Here is a 22,835-nt window from a genome sequence, read left to right as displayed (position 1 = left end):
AAGCGTGTGCTCACCAGCAGTGGTGGGTCAGTCACTGTGGGTATTGGGCTGCCATATGCCAGCATATGCCCCTTGTTGGAAAGCAGAGGGAGTTCACGTTGCCCTTCACCTAGCTGGTATGTAGAGGACGTGAGAAGAAGATGAGTGTTCTGCTGGAATGAGGAGAAAGTCTTCCAGAGCTCTAGGGTCAGGAGAGCTGCCAGGATTATTTGTTGGGTGGGTAAGAAAATAAGATACTAGCTCAAAATAAACAAGCCTTCACTGGATTCACTGCTCACAGAATTAATTGCTTATTCCCATGAACTCAAGACAACTCTGCATGCTGTGACTGCTCAGATAAAACAACTTCTAAAATAACTTTCGGCATTTGGAGGTCAAGCCCTAGGTCTGGTCAGCTTATGATGCAGATTTCCATTTCCAACTTGGTAATTTTCAAACAAGCACTCGTGGTAATTTTCTCTGGAGCCACTCTCTGTTCTCTGAAGAAGTCATTATAAACATCTCAAAACAACCTCCTCCTTTTTCCTGAAAGCCCTCAGACCTGCTGAAGCTCAGATGATGGTTGAGCGGTTGCTTTGCTGAGACTTCTGCCTAGGATGGATTGCCTCTGTGTCCTGTTGCTTTCTACCTGATGGCCCCCAGTCCAAGTTCTTTGGGTCAGCACATTTCTTTGTTGTGCACAGTAAATCTGAGTCTGTAAAATTTATGGTAATGCAAGTAAATAAAAGAGAATACATTACTGGTTCTGTCCTGAACGTGTGAATGGTGGTATTCATTCTAAAATTAAGGGTCTGGGAATTGTTATGACAACATCTCTGAAATATACTCCCCACTAAAAAGTTGCCTGGTTAAGCTGAGTCACTTGGTTGGTTGTGGAAGGAGACCGAGAAGCAGGATCAAGCTGTACCTGCCACAGAAAACAATAACAGGAGGATACAAAAGCACAGAAAGGGCCATGTGTTCTGCTGATTCCTGCGATATCATTGAAGTAAAAGTCATCATCATCTTAATAACTGCGGTAACACTTTGTGCTTTGTCATGATGACTCTCGGCATTTCATAAGACAGGGCATTATTCAAGACTGGCCTTCGTGAAAAGGCAATTGCTCCCACAAGCATGTTCTCATCTTAGGATCACTTGTTAATGCATATTTATTTAGCAATTTACTTTCTGGGAACAATTCCATTCGTGTTCACTTTTTCATTATCAGCAAAGCGTAACCCATTGCCCTGTTTTTCAGAAGGCACAACTGAGATAACCAGCGAGCTAGCTGCTTGCTCAAAGCTGTGGAGTGGGGCAGTGATTCAGCAGCAGAGCAGTGTGAAAGGCAGGCAGGTTTTGTTTGTGTTTCATTCCAGGAAAAACAAAACAAGTAATGCAGGCTGGGAGAAAAGCTTCAAAACAAACCAACTGGAACAATCACTCCCAAGCTGATGCTGTCCAGAATTTGGTTCAGAGTCCTACACTGAATGATTTAATTCACAAAAGCTTCATTCTCCATAAATCCCTAGCAAGTTTGCTGACTCTTGGCCATGATTCCTCTTTTTGGGTATCTTCAGCTTTCTGGTGGGACAGCAGAAGGAAGCATGGCACGTGTGACATCTTTGTTGCCATCTCCTGCTGAAGGAGCACAGGCCTTCTGGTCGTAACGTAAACGAACAACTCATTCCTCAGCGTCTTTCAGTCTGACTGCTTGCATTCATGTCCTCAGTTATCGATACTGACTGTTCCTTTGTCCTCACTTTACTGCTTTTTCTGGTGCTCTCACATACTTTAATTCCTGCTTCTTCCATAACTACCCAGCTATTTTTTGTCTCTGTATTCTGAAGGAGGGCCGTAGGGCTGCTTTCCAGGGACTTTCTTGCAAAACACAAGTAAGCCAGAGTTAGGAGGTTCAAAAGCAGTCTCTAAATGCTGAGCTACCTGCATGCACATGTATTTGTTCTGCACCAGCCTGCTAAGGCTTAAGAATGTGAACTGCTGCTGAACAGTATTTCAGGTGAGGGAAACAAAGTGTTACAGCTTCTACAATTAAAAAACACAACAGTCTCAAAACAAAACTTCAAGCCAATGAAATCTTCAAGAGCAGAGAAAGGTAATATCTATAGTGGAATTCAGTTTAAGGTGAAGGCCTTTAAATGAATGTGTCTACAGTAGGTATGTATGAAAGTATACTTGAAGTCTATGTGTTGACTATGTAGGTCAACGACTCAGTGGAGACCAGTGGCTTGATTCAGTCGCCTATATGTTGGTGCCATCTGAAGGATTTCAGAAGTCTGATACATGTGGCTAGCACTTGCAATGCAAGGGAAACCTATGTCCTTTTAAGATGACTGGGTGTCAGTCAGGGCACCTTCCCAGTGTTCAGATGGTGCTGGGCATTTATGTGTGACTCTTGTCTCTAGGCAATGCAGTGAGTAAAGCCTAAGGAGCAACTCAAGTCATCCTGAAGCAGGATCTTGTGGGTGACTGAATAAATCACTTTGTATGCCTGTATTGGCTGATATTGTGCCTTTAGCTATATTGCCTGTAACTGGAGGGCCAACATCTGGTGCATATATAGATGCCTAAATTTAAGCTTCCTGACCTTGAGGTGCCCTTGGTGTTTCAAAGGAGCATGGGCAGGTATGAAAACACTTAGATTACCCAGCAGCTAGTGCCTGCAACTTGTCAGTTTCATGACTTGCATGACTGATCAGGCCTTTTTTAAGTGGTCTGCCCTTCCAAAGAGATATGATTATAAGGGAATTCTTTGAACACATATTCCTCATATAGAATGGATCCAATTTCTGGTAGTGTGACCCAAACTGACACATCTTCCTGCTCTGCTTCTGCTGGGTGAACCAGTCTCTTTTATGTGATTCCCTGCAGATGTTTCAGTCCAGGAGCTAGGCATATCTTTCGTTTCAAAGGGTGGTTGATAAAGAAGTATTCAAGCTGCTGCTAACAGCTTGGGGTGTTATTTATTACTCACATAACACCACAAGAGAGCTCTACATGATTTATGGTATCTGCTTTCTTCTTTTCCTCCCATCTTTTGCTAAGATTCCTTTGCAGTGTAAGTACTTTGCTGTTCACCTGGCCCAACATGTTGTTTCTCCTGCAGAAGAGCCAATCTGTTACTCCTGACACTGTGACCAAAGTATCCTTTTGCCAGAACCTTTGACACCAACAACAAAGCAAAAAGACCCTGAAATGTCACTGACGGCCATGTTGGCTGCTTTGGTGCATTTGCTATTGTTCCAGCAACTGTGATCTAATGGAAAGGAGAATATTCTTATTATAGCAAGCTATAATTCACTGGCTGAACTCTCAAGGTATGCAGCGACCAGTGTAACAACTTCAGAGGAGCAGCTGGGCCAAGAATCTGTTGGCTGCACCATTCTCTCAGCAACATAGGAAATAAGTGGTTTCCCCATCTGCTAAAGTTCAGTAAAATGTTGCACTGGGATGAAAGCAAAAAGTGTTCTAGCAAGAGCTTGTACTGAGCTGAGATACCAGCATTTAGGATGCTGGTTTGCAAGGCTGAAAAGAAATCTATTCACTGTCCCTCTGCAAGGGTGGTAAATACTATATCATTTATTCGAGCTGGAACAGCTCTGACAGAGGAGGCTAAGAAACTTTCAAATAGGTTGGTGGTGAGATCCCGTGTCTGGAACATGCAAACAGAATTCCTGGTGCAAGCTGAAAAGATGAAAGACATGTATCCTCCCCAGTCAAGGCTGAGTGTCCTCTTCACTGTGATTGCAGGGATGATGTTCTATTGTGGTGATCAGAGATTCACCCGGGACATGAGAAGCCTCTTCCTGATGAACATGTTGTCAAACCTTGTGTGCTGCTGTTTGCTTTTTTTTAGTGATTTGGAATTTTTCAGCTTGTCGTTAAATTACACCCCACATTTTTCAGATCACTGCACTAGCCTGTTGGGATGCTCCCGAAATATTTGTGGTCAGTAGGTGGACATGAGACACAAGAAAGTGAGCGGATCACTGCTGAAATACACTTTGTTACATTGTGTAACTATTGCCTTTGATGTTCTTCCTCTCTTTCACCCCCTTCCCCTCTGCCACCAGCATTGCTGGCTGACATAAGTGGTTTTTGGCTTTCCTTCCGCCATCCCCCGTTACTGCTCTTAGCTGTCCACCGGCACATGCTTCCCCCGCGGGGCACCCTGGTCACGCCGAGGGACACGCTTCTACCCCGGCTGCTTCCGCAGGGCACCGTTCCCCGGCCGCCTGCTGCCCCGCTGCCCCCCCGGCTGGCCACTAGCCCTAGCCCGGCGTCTGCCAGCGCTGTCCCTCTGGTGCCCTCCAGCGTCTCCTTCCCGAAACGACTGAGCAGAGCAAAGCTCTGCCTGAGTGGTGCTCCGCAGGGAACGCGTGAGGGTCAGGCGCTGAGTTTGGATATAATTCACTGAGTGAACAGAGTATCCTTGACCAAAGGCAAGAAATTAACCTCGGCTGAGAAAGACAAGTTTTGTTACGATCAGAAAAGGAGCACGGCGTTCACATCCGAGTAGCTGTTCAGAGCGCTGCCTTATCAAGAATGTTCCCTGTGTAACCATTTGCAGTGTAGTTAAAAGATGGGATTACCGAACACCGAACGAGAAGCCATGATTCAGTTTGATACAGACTGCAATACTTTTATTCTGAATTCTTCTCTTTGTTTAGTGTTCTGGTTTCAGCTGGGATAGAGTTAATTTGCTTCCCAGTAGCTGGTGCAGTGCCATGTTTCGGCTTTAGTCTGAGAACAATGCTGATAAGACACCAATGTTTTAGTTGTTGCTCAGCAGTGCTTATCCTAAGTCAAGGACTTTTCAGTCTCTCATGCTCTGCCATTTAGCAGGGGCACAAGAAGCCGGGAGGGAGCAGAGGCAGGACGCCTGACCCAAACTAGCCGATGGGATGTTCCAGACCGCAGCACGCCGCGCCCAGTAGGACAACTGGGGGGAGTTACCTGGAAGGGACTGATCGCTGCTCGGGTCGGGCTGGGTATTGGTTGGTGTGTGGTAAGCAATTGTATTGTGCATCACTCGGGTCTTCTGAATTTTATTCCTCCTCCCCCCCCCTTGTTATTTTTATTTCTATTATTGCTATTATTTACTTAATTTCAATTATTAAACTGTTCTTACATCAACCCACAGGTTTTACGTTCTTTTGATTCTTCTCCCCGTGCCACCAAGGGTTAAGGGAGTGAGTGAATGGCTGTGTGGTACTTAGTTGCCAGCTGGGGTTAAACTATGACATTTAGGTAAGTAATTTCAACAGGTTCACTGTTTGGCTCAGAATAATCCCATGCATAAATAACACAAAAATAACACAGCTTGTACTTGTGCATAGCTCTTTCCACAGTTTGTGCCTCCATGCAAATTTCGTTATGCCAAGCAAAGCAATACTGTCCTTTTTTCTGGCAACAGCATTCGTTGCATGAAAGGACACGTCTGAGACAATCAAAGATTCGAGTCCAGAGTCTGAGGATTGTTGGAAAATGATTTACTGATATGCCTCAACACTTCATGCTTGCTGCGCAGAAGTTCTGCTCCCATGTTCTCTAAATATTTTGCTTTTCGAGTCACGCCTCTATCCAGGTGAAATATAAGCTGCAGCCTCTAGAGATACATTTGTTCCCAAGAACTGTTTTCACCACTGTCTTTGCGCTGGTAAATTACCAACTAGCTATTACAGAATGTTTGAAGCCAGCAGGGACCTCTAGGACACCTCGTCCAAACCCCGCGCGCAAACACTGCCACCTAGAGACGGTTGCCCAGACCCATGTCCAGATGGGTTTTGAGTATCTCCAAGGACGGAGTCACTTTATTAATCTTCACATTAGCTTTATTAGCCATAGGTATGTTTGCTAGTGGCGATTTTTGTGGTTGTATACTTACTAGGGGTGATTTTCGTGGTATTTGTGGTAATCTGATAGGGTAGTTTAGAGGATAAAGCCTCTGTGTCCTATATTTTACAGAATCCCAGGAACCTATGGTCACGATCCACGATCTCTGCACAGCTGCAGGCTGGATTACCCTTCAGGTTGTGACATTTGCCAAATGCCCAATCACCCTTTGAACCAAGCCCTTGGTGTCAAAACCCAGGGAATGCTTTTTGGCACCTCAGACCTTCTCATCTCTGGCACAACTTTATTACTCTTCAAAATTCGGACTATTTTTTTTCCCTTGAAATGTATATGTTTTTATTTCCAATACTGTTACTCATACAATCCAAAAGAAAACATGTTCAATTGCTAATCAGACATCTGATATGACATCATTTCTTGTTAGGCATTTTGATTACAACAAATGACCGTGAAATTCATCATTAAAAAGCAAGTTGTTGTCCTTGTACTAAAATGAAAAAGCTGAAAGTGGCTCCAGTGTCACACGGTGTAGCTTATTGTGAAGGTGGTTTGACAGCCTGGCTGCAACAAGCATTCCAGTTGGCTGATATGAAAGCAAGGATCAGCATGGGGCTCAGAAAACAAAGCGTATTTCAACCGCAACCAGGCGTTTGTCAGAAACAGTCTCGCAGTTTCCAACTGATTTTACAAGAAGAATATTTTGTTTGCACTGTGTGTCAACAGTTTTATTTAAAGCATACAATGAAAAATACCAACATGCTGTTATTCCTCTCAATGACAACTGCTGCACTACAGAATTTAATTTTTAAGAAGTAACATTCTCACATTACACTTACAGACTTATTTTCTGTTGAAATATGTTCCCTTGTGTTATCACAGTCCATCCTTAAAGCGTGTAACTAGAAAACCTGTCTGTGTAAGCAATATGTCTAACACTTACAAGCCAGGGAAACATTTTACACAAATAAATTGTATTTTTAACTTTTCTTGTTGACAAAAAAACTGCCAAGGCAGCAACTAGTGTAACATCCAGTGTATCTAAATGTGTGTGTTCCCACTGTTACCAACAGAAATTGACTATGTATTCCTCATAAGTTTACTAACTGCCTATATTTTTATTGAATATTTATTTTTCATTGAGACAACAATGAACTCATACTAGTCTTTTGCATGGCAAAACTCACCTGTTATTAACTGGATCTCTCACACAAGCTATACAAAATTACATGTATTTTCCTTTATTCTTTAGGGAACTTCTGGGAACAGAGTAGTGTCACACTTTCAAATGAGCACCAGCAACTCATTTTTCAGCTCTTTCTTTTCCAACAGGCATTCTAGAATGTCTCCTTTTCTTTATTGTGGCCACCAGCGATGAGATTTTTTGAGTTATATTCACAGATGAGCTTTTATGCACTGTTCGCATCTGTGCATCTTCTTTGGTGCCCTGTAAGCCACTCAGTTATGGGTAAGAGAAAACAAAAGGACAAGAGATCTTCCTCTTGCGTGGAGCAGTCAAAGTATAAATATGGGCATTACAATGCATTGATTACTTATACAAAGTAGGTCTTTAACAAAAGCATAAGATTTATTGCAAAAGGGTCAAGAGACTATAGTAGGACTGTTGGTTTCAACTGCATTCTCCAAGCAGGTGGATTCAGACTTCGAAGATCTCCCAGTTTGGTAAACCCGGGTTAAAACAGATTGAAACTTATCTCAGTTATGGAACGTAAGCAAAGCTCCTTATGGAAAGGTATGCGTTGATGTGTTGAAGTAGGTGCTTCTTTCTAGCACATACTCCTCAAACATCCTTGAGAACTAGGAACAAAATCTTAGGATACTGATTGTTCTAAGAGGCTCCATCTTGCCCTTTCTACTATCTGGAGCACTCTATCCTGTGTGTTGCACAAAATCCCTTGGAACATACGTAGGATTTCACTGAGCATCTATCACCAAGAAAATAATACTGGGAAATCTGGTCTCAAAAAAATTTCGTATGCCTGTATGGTAGTTGAATATTGAGGATCAGCCTAATACCTTTACCTTGGCTTTCATTAGACATTGGTGTTTGTCTATTTATGGATTTAGTTCCTGTAGTTTTATTTTCCAAATATAAACCTATAAGACTAACTGTATATAGGAGAAATCCTACAGAATTCAAGAAGGTATGCATGCTGACACAACTATTTGTGTGACTGTGGGGTTTGCAAATTACCAAACCCAGCTGCTACTAGGGAAAAACTATTCCTAAACCCAGCAGAGTTAAAACTGTAAGATCAACTAATCTAGGTTTCAGGATAATATGAAGCATGGTCTTATTCAGTCATTTCATTCATTCATCATGTACTTTTTCCTGCAAGACTGACACTTTAAAATCTCAACACAGAGCACTTTTAAACACCTCATAGCTTTGGTTGAAGCTAATTTTGTCCTCTTCCCTCTCTGACCAGCTAGAAGTTAGCACTTAAGCTTACTGGATTCTTCACTGAGCCACAGATGATCTTGTGGGCTAACTGCAAGAAGAGATTCAATAATCGTGATCTCATCTTGATTAAGAACTAAGCACAATGTCTTCCTTTCAGCGTAACTTTCCAACAGGAAGTTCCTCCCTCACAACCTTGTAACACACTCTCCTATACACCTACACAAGCATGAATAAACAAGAAAACAAAACATTATCAAACTGTTTCACTCACAGGCTGAAGAAAGCTTATTTTCAGATCTGAATTTCCTGTTGACTATAAAATGCATGGGCATAAGGAACTTTGAAGATAACAGCACATCTATGTATGCATGTATCTGTCTATCTATCTATCTATCTATCTATCTATCTTTTTACTATTAGTATAGCATTAAAGAAGATCCTTGTAGTGTTTTAACAATCTGCATCTTGTACAGTTGAAACCCCTCTACTATATGGATATTACCATATCCAGAACTTCCTAAACTACATTTCAGAATTTATTTTTGGGATATACAATATTTCAAGTTCAACTGAGATGTTGTTATTAAAACATTGGAGATTGCAAATATGGTACTGGACAATAGAACACAACGTACAAACCATTTTTCACAGTTCTAGCAAAACAAGATTATACATAAAAATGTCACAAATAGCTCACTGGTATGATCAAAATAATACTAAGTCCAGCTAATATTGTCACATATTGAGGGCCAAATCCTGGCTCAATGTGCAGCTGAAGCCTAAACAGATGTTTAGAGAAAGTAATATAAAGTCACCCTGAAATGCAGTGCTGATAACAATACCATTTGTTACAATTTTTGGCCTGAAGTGCGTGCCTAATTTGTGCTATGGAAGGAACACGTAGCAGTGGTACTTGGCTCCTGTCCTGCGACAAGTCTTTATGGATTTGTCACGGCCAAGGGCAGTAGAGGCTGCAGAGCAGTCTTCCTTCTGGGTATGACAGTTTTGGCAGGCATCTGTATCTACCGTTCTATCTAGAGTTCAAAATCCTGTACACCTTATTCAGTAGTCCCACTGAAGCCAACGGAACTTTTTTGTGAGTGAGGTGAAAAGGATTTGGCCCCCAAAGCTTTTAACCCTTTAAGTAGTAAGAGAGTAGTTTCATTGCACTTAGCCCATCATTCATGCATAACTTTCTACTCAAAACCAGAAGATGGTTGTTGATGTATAGAAATGTTGGCTCACAAAGAAGAGAGTGTGCAGCAATGTTTGACTACTCATATAATTTTGGAACTGAATTTCTAAAGGCAAAAAGAGACACTTGGGTATGACAATTTCATCCAATGTCTGTCTGAGGCCAAAACAGCTGTTTCTTCAATTCCTAAATACCATCTCATGGGTACCTTGAAACACTAAATAGCTGGAGTATGCATACAGTTAAAACTGGATATGTTTATGGGTGTCTACTTTGGGCTGACTGGATAAGCAACTTCATGTAGTGGTATTAAAATTTCACAAAAAACCCTCAAACCTGGAGAAGATGGATTTTTCAAAGAGCTTCCTAAATACTTTCATATGTAACGTGAGCATGACTTTGGGAAAACAGGAATTTCACTCTCAACCACAAGAAGCTTTTGGTGACTGGAATGGGCAAGAACAGCATTTTCATATTAAAACCAAAGTAATCTTACTCTTTTACACAACTCCATGTTTTGGTCTGTGATTGCTGATTTGAATTATTATTCATTTGAATCAAATGGGATAAAGGATAACTATATGCTAATTAAATTAAACAAAACTCTATGACAGTGCTACTCTGACCAAAAGTCATTGCATTGCATTATATTCTAATAACATGCAGCACTCAAAAATAGAATTTAAAATTGTGTATTCAGGATGCAGACAAGAATGCTAAATTAGAACTGGAAAATAGGACCGAGTACCATGGAGTTTAATCTCAACTGACAGAGTGAATTACTTCATCTCTAATACTGTGTCACACTCATGCTGATGCTCAATATGTAGCTGCAACGAAGCTACAAAGAGCAGAGCATGATTCCTGAAGATGCTTGCCTCAACAACATCTGCATCTACAGACAACTTTATAGCATTCCCCTTCTGCAAATGAGATAAAAATTTGGCTGCCTTATAAACATTGCTAAGAGCATGCCTTCTTATTGGCAGCAGAGCCTGGAGGTGGTGATGATAATATGAGGAAACTGCATGTAAAGCCTCTGTGAACAGGATAAAGCGAGTGAACTTCTGCCCTTTTGCTTATATTAAACCACTATAGTTCCTTGTATTGCTTCTTTCCATCCCAAACAGAAGGATGTAGACATTTTGTGCTGACAGCAGTCCTTCGGTATCAGATTCTCAGGGGACATTACAGGCTGTGTATCTCTTCGGCTAAGGGAATAGGATTAGGTTTCATGCTTAATTCCCCCACTGCATGCTGAATTTAGGAAGAAAAGTTCTTGGACGGTAATCTAAATTGAGCAAAGACTTCTCTGTGCTCCCCAGGAAAACTTCAGAGACTTCAACAGGCACAGCATTAGTCTAGCCTTTGGATAAATGTGAATAAAAGCTACATAAATAGGGCTTCAAAAGGAGATACATACTGGTATGCTCAGGAGGAGGTTACTTTGGGTTATGTAGTGCCTACACCTGGTAAGAAAGATGTTAAGGTATCTCTTCGTTCCTAGTAAGAAAAGTCTATTTGATTTCATCCAATTTTCCCATGATTCACTGTTTTCTACGCGTATATCCTATTCTTAAAGGTAGATCCCGCAGACTTTATTCCATCTTTGTTCCTCATTCCACTGTTATTTGCCAGAATAATACTGAGTAACAGAGAAGCTTTGTGCATCTGCTCCAAGATCAGAGCCCTTGGTGCCTACTGGCATGAACTCAACTTCCAGGTTTTGCCCCTGCTGTGGCAGCTCCTAGCTCCTTGCATTGGTGGGGACATTCTCAGAGGAGAAGAAAAGCCAGAGGTACATTCCTACACAGATGAGAAGAGTAGGAACAGGAGAAGACATACTGAAGACAGACATACTGACATGACTCCATCTGGAATGACAGGAAAGTCTGCCTGGCATGAGGAGGTGGATGGGGTGGTGGTCTGCTCCTTGGTGTACACATGAAGGTCAAGAGAGCAATCTGGCACCCAAAGTAGCCCTTGGGGCTGGCCCATAGCACTTTCAGGAGATAATGTATTTTGTGGATGCAGATCTTGGAAGGCATGACACAGCATTAGATACGAGATCTAATGGCTTTCGTGGCAGACTCTCATGGGATCTAACTTCTGAAGGGGAAAATGTTTTAAGAAATTTCCTGTGAATGCCACTGCCCCGGAAGGAAAGTATGCACGTGCCATATGCTACCCATTTTTTTTTTTCCTTCTGTTTGTTGAAATAGAAAGTGCTTAGAAAAGAACAAAACTGATCAATTTTATGATGACATGGCACGTTTCTGATATGTGTTGAGATTTATTACTAGCAACATTTGATGTCCATTTGGGCTTCTGAAAGCATTTAAAACTCAGTACTAAAAAAGCCTCACAACAACCCTCTGAAGCAAGTTTACCGCTTTTACAGGTAAGGAAACCAAGGCACAAAGAAGTGAAATGATTTGCCACAGATAGTACAGTACTTACTGAAGTCAGGAAGAGAATGAAAATCTGCATTTATGGGTTTATGGGTTAACTCTCTCTTCCTGCTAAGAAATTTATCCTAACCCTAATATGCTGTTTCATACCACCTGCATGATCATGAAAACTGGTCAATTTGCTCTGTTAAAACTGTTGCAAAGCCAATTATTTTTTTCCATGTAAGCACAAAAATGCTACTTAAAGGGTTAATTATACTGCTGTGCTGGTAAACATTTTTACATATTGCTGGTTAGACCCGTATTTAAATACTGACTGGGACAGAAGAGACTGAGCTGGCCCTGGACTCCCTCGTCTTGGTGCTGGGCATGGATATGGTACAACAGGATACGCCTACAGTGGCCTCAGGCAGCTCATCTTCCTCTGTCCATTCATTGAGATCTGGGTTATAACACTGAATGCACTTCTTGTATTTTTTCTCAATTTCATTCCAGCCACCCACTAAGTAAATTTTCCCATTAAGGATGGAGGCACCAGCCGTACTAACTCCAGTTTGAAGTGGCGCCACGTAACTCCACTGCCCTGTGTAAGGACTGTAACACTCCACGGGGAGAACATCAACTCTTTCAGCTCGCCCCCCCAGCTGAGACCCACCCATGACATAGACCCTCTCCAGAAGGGACACTGCGCAGTGCCACCCCCTTGGGGTGCTGAGGCTGGACTTGTCCTGCCAGCTATCTTTGCTGGGGTCATACATGCACACCGAGCGAGAGTAAGCATTATTAATGTAACCTCCTGTGACCAGGATCCGACCGTCCACCACTGCACTGGCATGGCAGCACCTGGGCACCTCCAGGGGTGCCTTCATCTGCCACTGGTTAGTTGCAGGCACATAGCACTCAATTGAGGAGAGGCACCCCTCAGAGTTGCGGCCACCCACTGCATAAAGGAGGCCACTGAACACGTTCAGACTAAAGTGGGTGCGCCGCTGATTCATGTTTGCCAGGTGAATCCAGGTGTTGAAACGAGGGTCGTATCTGAAAGCATTAAAAAAAAGAGGGTAACTGTCTCATATACGTGCTCTGCTAAATTCTACGCTCCTGTCTCTGTCCCACTACTGCTGCAAGCGCAAAGTTGCTAAAATTGTATTTGGTTATTCAACCTATTAGAAGCCAGTGGAATGAAACAGGTATTCCTAGTTAAATTTCCAAATACATTTATTTTTTAATTGGGAAAAAAATCTTTATCATTCAAACCCGCTATTATTTCAATTAAGTAAATCTGACTCTTCTGTAACTTGATTTTGTACAATAACCTCATTAGAATATTGGGAAGAGATACTTTCAACATACAATAGAGATTTTAGAGGGTTTTTTGCAGTTTACATGTGCAGCAAATATGTCAAAATTAAGTCAAAGAGTTTTAAAAGATGTTAGATGTTAGGTCAACCTGATCTAGTTGAAGATGTCTCTTCTTACTGAAGTAGGGTTGGACTAGGTGACCTTTGAGGGTCCTTTCCCACCTAAACTATTCTATGATTCTATGATTTATACCTGCATCTTTTTAGCACTTTCTAAATGGTAAGTGTTCTTTCCCTGCTACTCATATGGAGTCAGACTTAAGTAGAAAGAACATCTTTACTTTCTAACACCATTCCTATCTGAAATAATATTATCTGACCTTGACATTTAAATGAGCAATTTTGAAATAAGAAATTTTGAAAAAAGTAATTCCTGAAAAAGTTGAGTGAGGTACATTAGTAGGCCAGTACATTTCTCTTGTTGCATACTGAGGGGACTAGAGAATCACACGAGAAAAAGACTATGGGAAAGTAAATACTAATTGTTAGCTGCCATTCAGCATTTTCATCTGCAGCTCTGAAAGCAAGTCCACAGACATACTGATGTGTCTTGACATGCTTGAGGTTAATGGCAGAACAGGGAGCAGAACCCATTCAGCCATGGACCATGAGGATTCCCCCACCTCCTCTCCACAACCAAGGTGTACACCAAGCCACAGCTCTTTCTGAGACTGTGACACACGGATTAAAGACAGAGGATGGGGAGAGCAACAGCATAATCTCCTTTATGTGACATATTTTTCTGATAAAGTAAACATGGTAAAATTCATCTAGAGAAGGTTCTTAATTTATTAACTTTGTATGACTAGAGATAGGAACTGCAATATTTCAGAAGTGAGGTATTATTTGGAGTACACTTCAGAAAAGAAAAACAGCCTTCAAGAGACAATGACATTGTTTCTAATCTCTTTATAAATAAAAAAGGTAAAGGATATAAAATGCATTATAAAAGCTGTTGAAAATACGGTGGATAGTGCATAGAAAGTCAATATATAAAATACCTAAAAGGTGTTTTTCAGAACTTTCTGTGAGGCATCAGAAGCTCTTTAAATTTAAAATGTCTCACCTTGTCTGATTTGGTACCTTAGAACATCCCAGAACTTCCTATTTATGTTCCTTTTTACTTCCTCCACTCAGAGTAAGTTTTCTTGGTTTTCCTCACTTCTCACTGTATTTGTGCAACCACGGTGAAGTTTTTGCATAACTTCAGTTGCGTATTTCTGTTCATTTGAACTTTAATACAGAATAGCATTCATACCTCCCCCAAACCAACCGCAGCTCGATCTGTCTACCTGCATTGTGCGGAATAGATCTCTCCATCCCTTTCAAATAAATGACCACTTACCTGCAGAAATTGCTGACTGCGTGCTTGGCTTGGTTCCTGGCATCATTCTGGTCTTCCCCACCAGCCACGTAAAGAAATCCATCCATCACTGTGACACACTGATTAAAACTTTTAGCTGGCATTTCACTCAGCTTCTTCCACCCATTTTCAGGATCTCTGTACAAGATGTCTCTGCTAAGAGACTTTTCTGTTAGAGCAGGGCGTCCCCCAACAGTAACTAAGACTCTGAAACCTCCACGAATCCTTGTTCTTCTGGACTGAAGTGTATTCTGGTGATAGGGAAGCAAATGATAGTTCATGGCATCCACTAGGAGCTTATGGCAGTCTGCATCTTGCATCATTCTTGGCACAGTTTGAACATAATTGACAAGGTCTTGGGCTGAGATAGTACCAAAACGGATGTTACTTAAGAGATCAGCAGCATACTTTACTCTTTTTTGGTCAAATTCCAGCCATTTTATTGCAATCTGGAATGCAACAATTTCAGAAGGCAACTGCAAGTCGTCATCTGCAAGAAGTTCGTTAATCTGATCAAAGGTAAGTTTTAAGAACTGATCTGTTTCTGAAAATTCAATGAAGTTGTCTCTAATGAATTTGTGAGCAGCTTCCTTGGTTGTTTTTAGTCCGTATGTTTCTGCAATATTGGCAACGTACATACAATTCTCAACACTGATTTCTTGGATTAGAAAATCACAGCACATCTTTACAAGGGTGTGAATCTGCAGATAAATTGCTGTGGAAATAATACTACCTATTGTATAAAGTGAGAGAGTAAGCTTTCCAGTGTAAGCATAGGTGATAACAGTAGCTAGACCCAATGGGGATACATCATTGAGGTCCACTCTTTGAGTGGATGGATCTTTCTTCAAGATGTTGTGAAAGTAGTCACTGCTTGAAGCCATCACAACCTTGTGAACACTGAAGGATTTGGTTTTGGTACTGATAGTCAAGTCACAAAGAAAATTCTCTTGTCTCATTCTGCTTAGGCCTTCCAAGAGATTTGGGCTATATAATGGGTCGGAAACTTCAGATGAAATGCAGCTGAAACCATTTCCTCCATCTAAGAGTCCATTCAAGCCGTTTAATTTACTAAGGGGGCCATCTTCCACAATGATAGTCATTTCATTGATATCTGCTTTGTTCTTTTTCACATTCTTCTTCTTAGGGGCCATGACTGCAATGAAATATTACAGCCAAGAGCTTGCTAAAAATAAAATTAAAATGTTTAGGGCTCCACTGCAGTTGTGAAATTTAATAGCTATGTGATTATGCAACAAATCTAACCTTTGTCAATACATATAAAACCAAAACACACAGGGTAATCTGTCTTACTAAAAACTATTACACTGTCCTAGATTGTAGTGTGGCTGCTTCTTAATAGCAGTCAATACTCATATTGTGAAGGATACACCTAAAAGTAATTTTTTTTTCAATAACAAGCTCATAAATTAACATTCACCTATTATCATCACATCCAAAGAGTTAAATACTCTAAATGAGTTTGTCAGAGTGTAAAATTACGTAAATATATATCTAAATCAGCCTCATTCATTCACAGGCCTGAATTCATTAGTCTGAAGCATAGGAAAGACAGGGACCCCAAATTTGTTCGTGCTTACTCCAGGGCCAGCACTGACTTACAGCCGAGTTCAGAATTTGGCCATAAAATATTAAGAGTGGGAGAAATTCTTAAAGAAAAAAAAGCAAGATAAGGCATAAAGAGAAAATAAATGTCAGTATGATGCCATCTTGATTTTAGATTTAGGATCTGCTTCAAATTGCTTCCAGGATTTTGTAATTTTTTATTTTGTAGACTGACGATATTCTATTTCCCATGTCAGATTTACAAATACTTTCTGCTTATAGCACACTTTGTTTGCTTTTCAGTACCAATAATTTGAAATTATTAATCTTTAGGATTTTGTGGAGGTCTAGGGAGATGTCTATTTTAAAAAATGTCATGCAAACTCTAGCAGTACATTTTATTTTAAACAAGTTCCTTATGTATGCAAGTAAGAATTACCCCCTTACAGTTATGTTATAACAGATACTTGAATTATATGTATCGACTCTAGGCAAGTTCCAGCTCTTTGCTGAAATGAAACCCCACATTTTTGTCAAATGCAATCTGAGGTGGCCCCTAAGTAGTTTTCAAAGGAGCTATTTCAAACAAATAAATGTATATGCAAATATACCTTGAAGGAAAGCACTTATCTTCAATAACACAGTTGCTGAGATCAGTATTCAAATAGTTTCAAGTACAGCATTTATTCCAGTATAGCCATTGATTTTAAAACAATTTATACATGCTAATTTTCTTTGTTATCATTGCACTCATAAAAACGAGAACATGAAGAAATGCTACTTAATGATAAAAGAAATGACTGGATGATTTTAGATAACTTAATAAAAAGACTTCAGTAATATGTCGATCTGGAACCTCAGCACATCCTTCTTTCTTTAAGCACACAGCCCATAACAAAACGATAATTTAATTATAGAAAGGAATGGCTGCTGCCTCTGAGCACCAGGACTTTTTTGCTGCTACTGCTGGGTGATGACCATGTGCAGAGCAGGCGAGGGAGAAGGCCATGTGTGCTGCAAGTGCCAGTGTCACCCCGCGTTGACGTGAGCTGTGATCCCCAAAATGTCTGTGTGCCAGAGCAGGGGTCAGCTGCTGCCTGGCTCCCCCTGCTCCGGCTGCATTCCAGGAGCTGCATCTGTTGAGACCTATCAGAGTCACCTCCCAGAATAGCAACCCCATAACAGCTTGCCATTTTAAGACAGGTTCAATTGAAGATACAGCTGGTGTTTTAGTATACTTCGCTCTTTAACACAACATTTGTTGAAAAAAAACTATGCTACTGCAAATGTGGTGTATATTTGTTGGCACAGAATAAAAGAAAAACATCAGCTTTTGGGTGTCTTTGCATGCTATCCACGTAGTTACAGCTTTACGTATTAATAGTCACAACTTCATAGCTCGCAAGGGCATATTCTTTTGTCAGTCATATTTCTGGTTCTAAATAGTTTTACAGACCCATAACTTAAAAAGTTTAACACATGCAGCACTTAATGTTTATTGCCTCACTGCGTCATTGCATTATGCTAATTTAAATACATGACATTTTAAGCTCTCTGTTCAAAAATGTCCACTCTCTAAAGTTTATTCCTGAAAAACACTTTTCCATCAGCAGAAATGTCACTAGCTAGTTTAGTGTATAAGCACATAAGTGACAGGACATGCAAAACCAGTGAAACAAATCAAATGATCCTATAACAATTTGAAGTTACTGAACTTTGAAAACCCTGGATGATTTGGTTTTCTATAGCAGTTTGCTTTCACCTGATTTATTTTAGCTTAAGCACAACCCATGACAAAGGACACTTGGGGTCCCAAACCAATACATTCAAACAACTAACCTCTCCCCGCTCCCTTAAAATGTTATGTCTTCTAAACACCATCAAAGTGAGGAGTTAAAAACCCCTTACCCTCCTCAGAAAAATGTTGTCCCAGAGCTGTTCAAGAAGCTGTCAGTGAAAATGCCTCCTCCTTGAAAAATGATAAGACAAAAAGAGAGGAAAGGTAGTAAAAAAAGAGAGAGAAAGACCAGAGGCCACCTCGTAAGTCCCAGCTTGTGGTTTCCAGTGTCACGCTTTGCTGTCACAGTGAGCAAAAGAGACCGGAGCCTGCACTTGGGTGCTCTTTAAAATGACCCCTCCTCTCTGTGCCTCACTCCATGCCTCTGCCCAGCCACAGGAGCTCAGCTTCCCTGGGCTGCCTGGCCTCTGGAGACCAAGGGGACGATCTTGGACCCTCCAAATGCACAGGTGAGGAAAAGGAAGGGAAGGTGGAGACTGTAGATCCACAGCAGGTAATAACTGTCCCAGGTAAGTGTAGGGTGGACCACTGGGTTCCCTGCCTCAAAGCTGGGTGCTTGGGTGAAAGCCAGCATTTTCAAGGAGGGGGACATAAGGAAGATACTCTTTACAATGAGGGTGGTGAGACACTGGCACAAGTTGCCCAGAGAAGATGTGTCTGCCCCATCCCTGGCAGGGTTCAAGGTCAGAATGGATGGGGCTTTGAGCAACCTGGTGTAGTGGAAGGTGTCCCGTGGCAGGGGGTTGGACTGGATGATCTTTGAAGAGCCCTTCCAACCCAAACCATTCTGTGATTTTATTATTCTATGATGTAAAACAACCAGCAGGAAATGCCAAGGAAAAGCTGGCACTTTGGTTTCACTTTCCTAAGATTTCGGTGCTTAACTCTGAGCAGACGGAAGGAGACCAGCTGATGGGGATTCACAGCCATGTCCTATTTCTTGGATTTAGGTCACTGCTTCCATAAAGACCTGCCTTGGCTTTCACAGATAGTGACTCACATCCCCTGATGTATTTGCAGAGATGTGAACTCTTATCTTCTGTCTTGTGCGTTATATCATACACCAGAATAGTTAACTCCACCTCTTGTCAGTCAGCCTCAGGAATAATATAAAGCCAAACGTCCACATCCCAGGAGAATTTCATCCCATGGGAGAGATAAAAGGGTAGCAAGTGACTGCACGGGAAGGGAAGGATATTGGAAATTTGTGAAGGAGGGGGATGTAAAGCCAAGCCTTCTCAAAAGCAACAAGGTAACCAGCTTTCCTTATCAAAATCAGGGTCACAGCTGTGTAAAAAAAGGGATAAAGCCTTATTTTAAAACATATTTTAGGAACTTCTCCTTCATATACTACGCAATTTTTTTTTCTCATGTGTAGTTTCCTACTTCCTCAAATATACAACTCAATATATTACCAGTTTAATGTGTAGAATGGCATCTATCATCATCTTAACACATTTCAATATATTTCAATTTACTGGTTCAACCTAATTGTAAAATTCATTACATGGACACTTATTCTTAACTTTTTTTGAAGCTGTAATGATTTTTACACAAAGAGTATATTCCCTGCTCTGCTTCACGAGTTTTAAGAACTTGTAAAAACTAGTTTTTGTAGATAGAACAGGCATATTTCTAAAGCAAGACTCTCAAACACACACATGCCAGTGAACCCAAGTTACTCAGTGTTCCCTTTTCTAACAGCTCATGCCTGAAATTACTACAAGACATTCTGATATTAAGTTCTTGTAATGACTTTCATAAAGTTTTATAATTTTAAGATGTCCTAAAAAGCCAACATTTTTCAGAGAAATATTTATTTATTTATTTATTTAGAAAGGGGACACGAGTTCTACAGAATTAATACACTTCCATGATATGTAGAAAATAAAAGATTATTCTAAGTCTCATACCATACCTTTAAAATTTACTAGTACAGTGTAAAATAAATGTAAGTGTTACTCAGTTTCTACAAACGTGTTTCAACATCCTTATATGATTCACTGTTGAAAAAACCCACACAAACGACAAGGGGGATATATCCCCACTGAAAACACAAACCTGATTTCTAATTTCCAGAAACTGCTGAACATTCTTTGAGCTGTACAGTATAGAGATGACGATCTTGTGGGGCGTGTCTCAACATCTCAATGTACTAACACTGATGTAATCAAACATCTGCTATAGTTCTCAAACTTTGGCTGTACATTAGGGAAAAAAAACCATGGAACTTTTGGTTACTTGTTCTTCAAGACCAGAGGAAAACTGATAGCGTACTTGGCATTATGTGGCATGCAAGCTGATCCTGGAACTAGTCACACCATTTTCCATTAATTTGCACACAACGAAGTCTTTTAGAAAATAACCATTACCAGGATTAGCTACATATCATTACACATTTTCAGAAATCAAATGTTGGTTTAAAATGTTTTTTAATTTTCAGATTTTCTTAACATTGTTTCCCTTATATTTTGAAAATAAACTCTTGTATTTCTGCTTATTTCTTTTCCAATGTAATTGAAATTAATTACTATAAAACATTTTGATGAAGTTCTTGGAATGATGTTATGACTTATCTTCTCTGTCACAAGAGGGAGTAGTACATTTTTTGGCCTCTCTGGCTATATTGTTTTAGGTATTAGTGAATCTTGGGAAAAAAAATATTTAATTTGCTCCATAATCAACTGGTCTATGTGAGTGACTAAGGACAATACTATCATGCAGCAGTAGCAGGTCATGCTGTAATGTTTTAACATTTTTAGGGTGAGAAAGTCAGAATCAGCAATATATAGGCCTTAAGACAATTGCAATCATCTATTTTTGCGCAACAGTTACTGCAGTCTTTATGGAAAACATAAAGCCTTGGTTTTTTTTTGAAGTCATCATGCTTTGAATTGTTGGTGGAATGCGAGCATCACAGCATGGCCACATGGAGACCTACCTTGGTCGACTGAAGATGTTTACAAAACTCAGGCTCAACTTTAGATCATGACTGCTTTGTTTGCTCTGAGCCTTTTTGGTACACTCAGCCAAAGACTATGCAGTAGGGCATGGAGAAGGTCCTAGGATAGTCCTAACAGGAGTCCCACACTGATGCCAAACAAACAAATTCTCGTAACAATCAGCACTGGCCAGCAGTTTTGAAGGACCAAGTAAACTGGCCAGCAGTTTTGAAGGACCAAGTAAACTTGGAATTCTTTCCTCTGCCAGTAACGACAGGCAATATGAGAAATGCTGCAGTTAGATCTGGGCTAGAAACATTTTTCTGGTAGGAAAGTTTTGTAGATTTTCAATGTTTTTTTCTTCACTAGCAAGAAATCACGATCTTCCAGCATAACTGGACAGGAGTGCAGCAAAGAGACTTTACTCATCCCAGAAAACCCTGTAACTTGATAATTAAGGCTTTCAAACAACTTATGGGAAACCCAGCTTCAGTCATATAATCCATATGACAGTCTAAGCCTCAACTTCCCTACTCAAAGACTACTTTAACCATAATGCTGGTGTGGTCTTCCCCGCTAGAAGTGAAATCTTCCAAGATTTCTTCTGCATAAATGCCACTTTGTAGAAGTAATTTCATACTATTAGTGCCAGAAAAATAAAGAAAGTGTAACTGGATGCAGATGGCTGATTTTAGGATAGGGTTGATGAAGTCTCTACACACTGTGAAGATGAGCTAATTACCTCTGTAAAATCAAAAGACGAGTATGGGAACTGGAGAAACAGCCTGCAACAAGGACCTGGATTTGTTTTTTCCATATCCAACCTGAGCGCTCTACCTACTGTACTGCCCTACCAGCTATTTTGGTTTCTCTACTGATAAATTTGCTAAGCACTGTGCCAAGCTGTAATAAGATCTATTTTGCAAGGGTAGTAACCCTAACATGCAAACACCAGACTTTTGCCTACTTAAGAGCTCTCTGTAGTTCAGACAGGATACGCTCTTCTTAACGCTTCCCCCAAACACTGCTTTAAAGAGTGAAAGGTGTTCTATATATCTATTTTAATTATATCTACATTAACTTCCAAGGAAATACTAAAAAACCCATGGACTCTTTTAGGAGGGACTCAATGAGCTTGGAGTCCTTGACATGCTCAGCCCCAGCAAGCTCCATGGCAGAGATCCTGTTTCAGTTACGCAGTTCACACAGCACCAAAGACTGACCCCGTGTCCTGTGTTTTTTGTGACCTTAAGAAATGGCAGAGAAGCCATGCTGGAAGTTGCAGGGCCCGAAAGTGCTTTCACCATCAGGCTCTAAATAAAGTAGAACAAACACAAAACAAATGCCCTCTTCAGCCTAAGTGCTGCCTTTACCTGCATGTTAGGACTGCAAGGTGCCAGTCATGTCTTCACAGGCTTGGCCTCGCTATTGCTATGCAAGCCACGGTGCTGATGAGACACTAAGCAGCCTTACAGCCATGCAGGCAACAGAAATGCCACAGACCTTATCTCCTCCTGCTGGTAACCGAAGCAGCTTGCATGAGCAAGCGCACGACTGATGCTAACGGTGTGCCACCTACCACCTGCATCACCTGGTGGACCCCGGGTACAGAGACCTCCCATGACAGCTTCTCCTGAGGCGGGCAGGTCAGTACTGATGGACACACCTTGCTCTCTTGCGAAGTAAGGGTATATCCCATGCCTTTCCTTGGGGGAGGCTGCTGCTCCTCCTAACTCTTCTCCACGGGCTTACTTCAACTATAGCTGCGCACGGTCACTACCACAGTGCATTATAAAATCGACAGAGGCGGAACAAAGAAAATCATGTAGCCTTTATCACTGCTGACGGCTTGGCAGCAAACTCCAGGTCAGCTGCAGCCACCTTTAACAGCCCGGCAGCGCTGAGCCACTTTGGGTCGCTG

The 22,835-nt window shown here is 41.0% G+C and overlaps 1 protein-coding gene across 1 annotated transcript; it reads right to left on the bottom strand.

Annotated features, from left to right (window-relative positions):
- Positions 1–12,189: 12,189 nt before the first annotated feature.
- KLHL31 (kelch-like family member 31) lies at positions 12,190–18,258 on the bottom strand. The gene is made up of 3 exons (XM_010023536.1): positions 18,083–18,258; positions 14,591–15,794; positions 12,190–12,922 (listed from the first exon to the last, which is right to left on the bottom strand). The coding sequence occupies exons 2-3, from the start codon at positions 15,760–15,762 to the stop codon at positions 12,190–12,192; spliced, it is 1,905 nt and encodes a 634-aa protein (XP_010021838.1). The 5' UTR covers positions 15,763–15,794; positions 18,083–18,258.
- Between the last annotated feature and the right edge of the window lie 4,577 nt (positions 18,259–22,835).

Source organism: Nestor notabilis, unplaced genomic scaffold (assembly GCF_000696875.1).
Source record: "Nestor notabilis isolate BGI_N333 unplaced genomic scaffold, ASM69687v1 scaffold9641, whole genome shotgun sequence".
NCBI lineage: Eukaryota > Metazoa > Chordata > Aves > Psittaciformes > Psittacidae > Nestor > Nestor notabilis.
The sequence above is the reverse complement of the archived record's forward strand: the minus strand, read 5'-3'. Positions and strand labels throughout refer to the sequence as shown.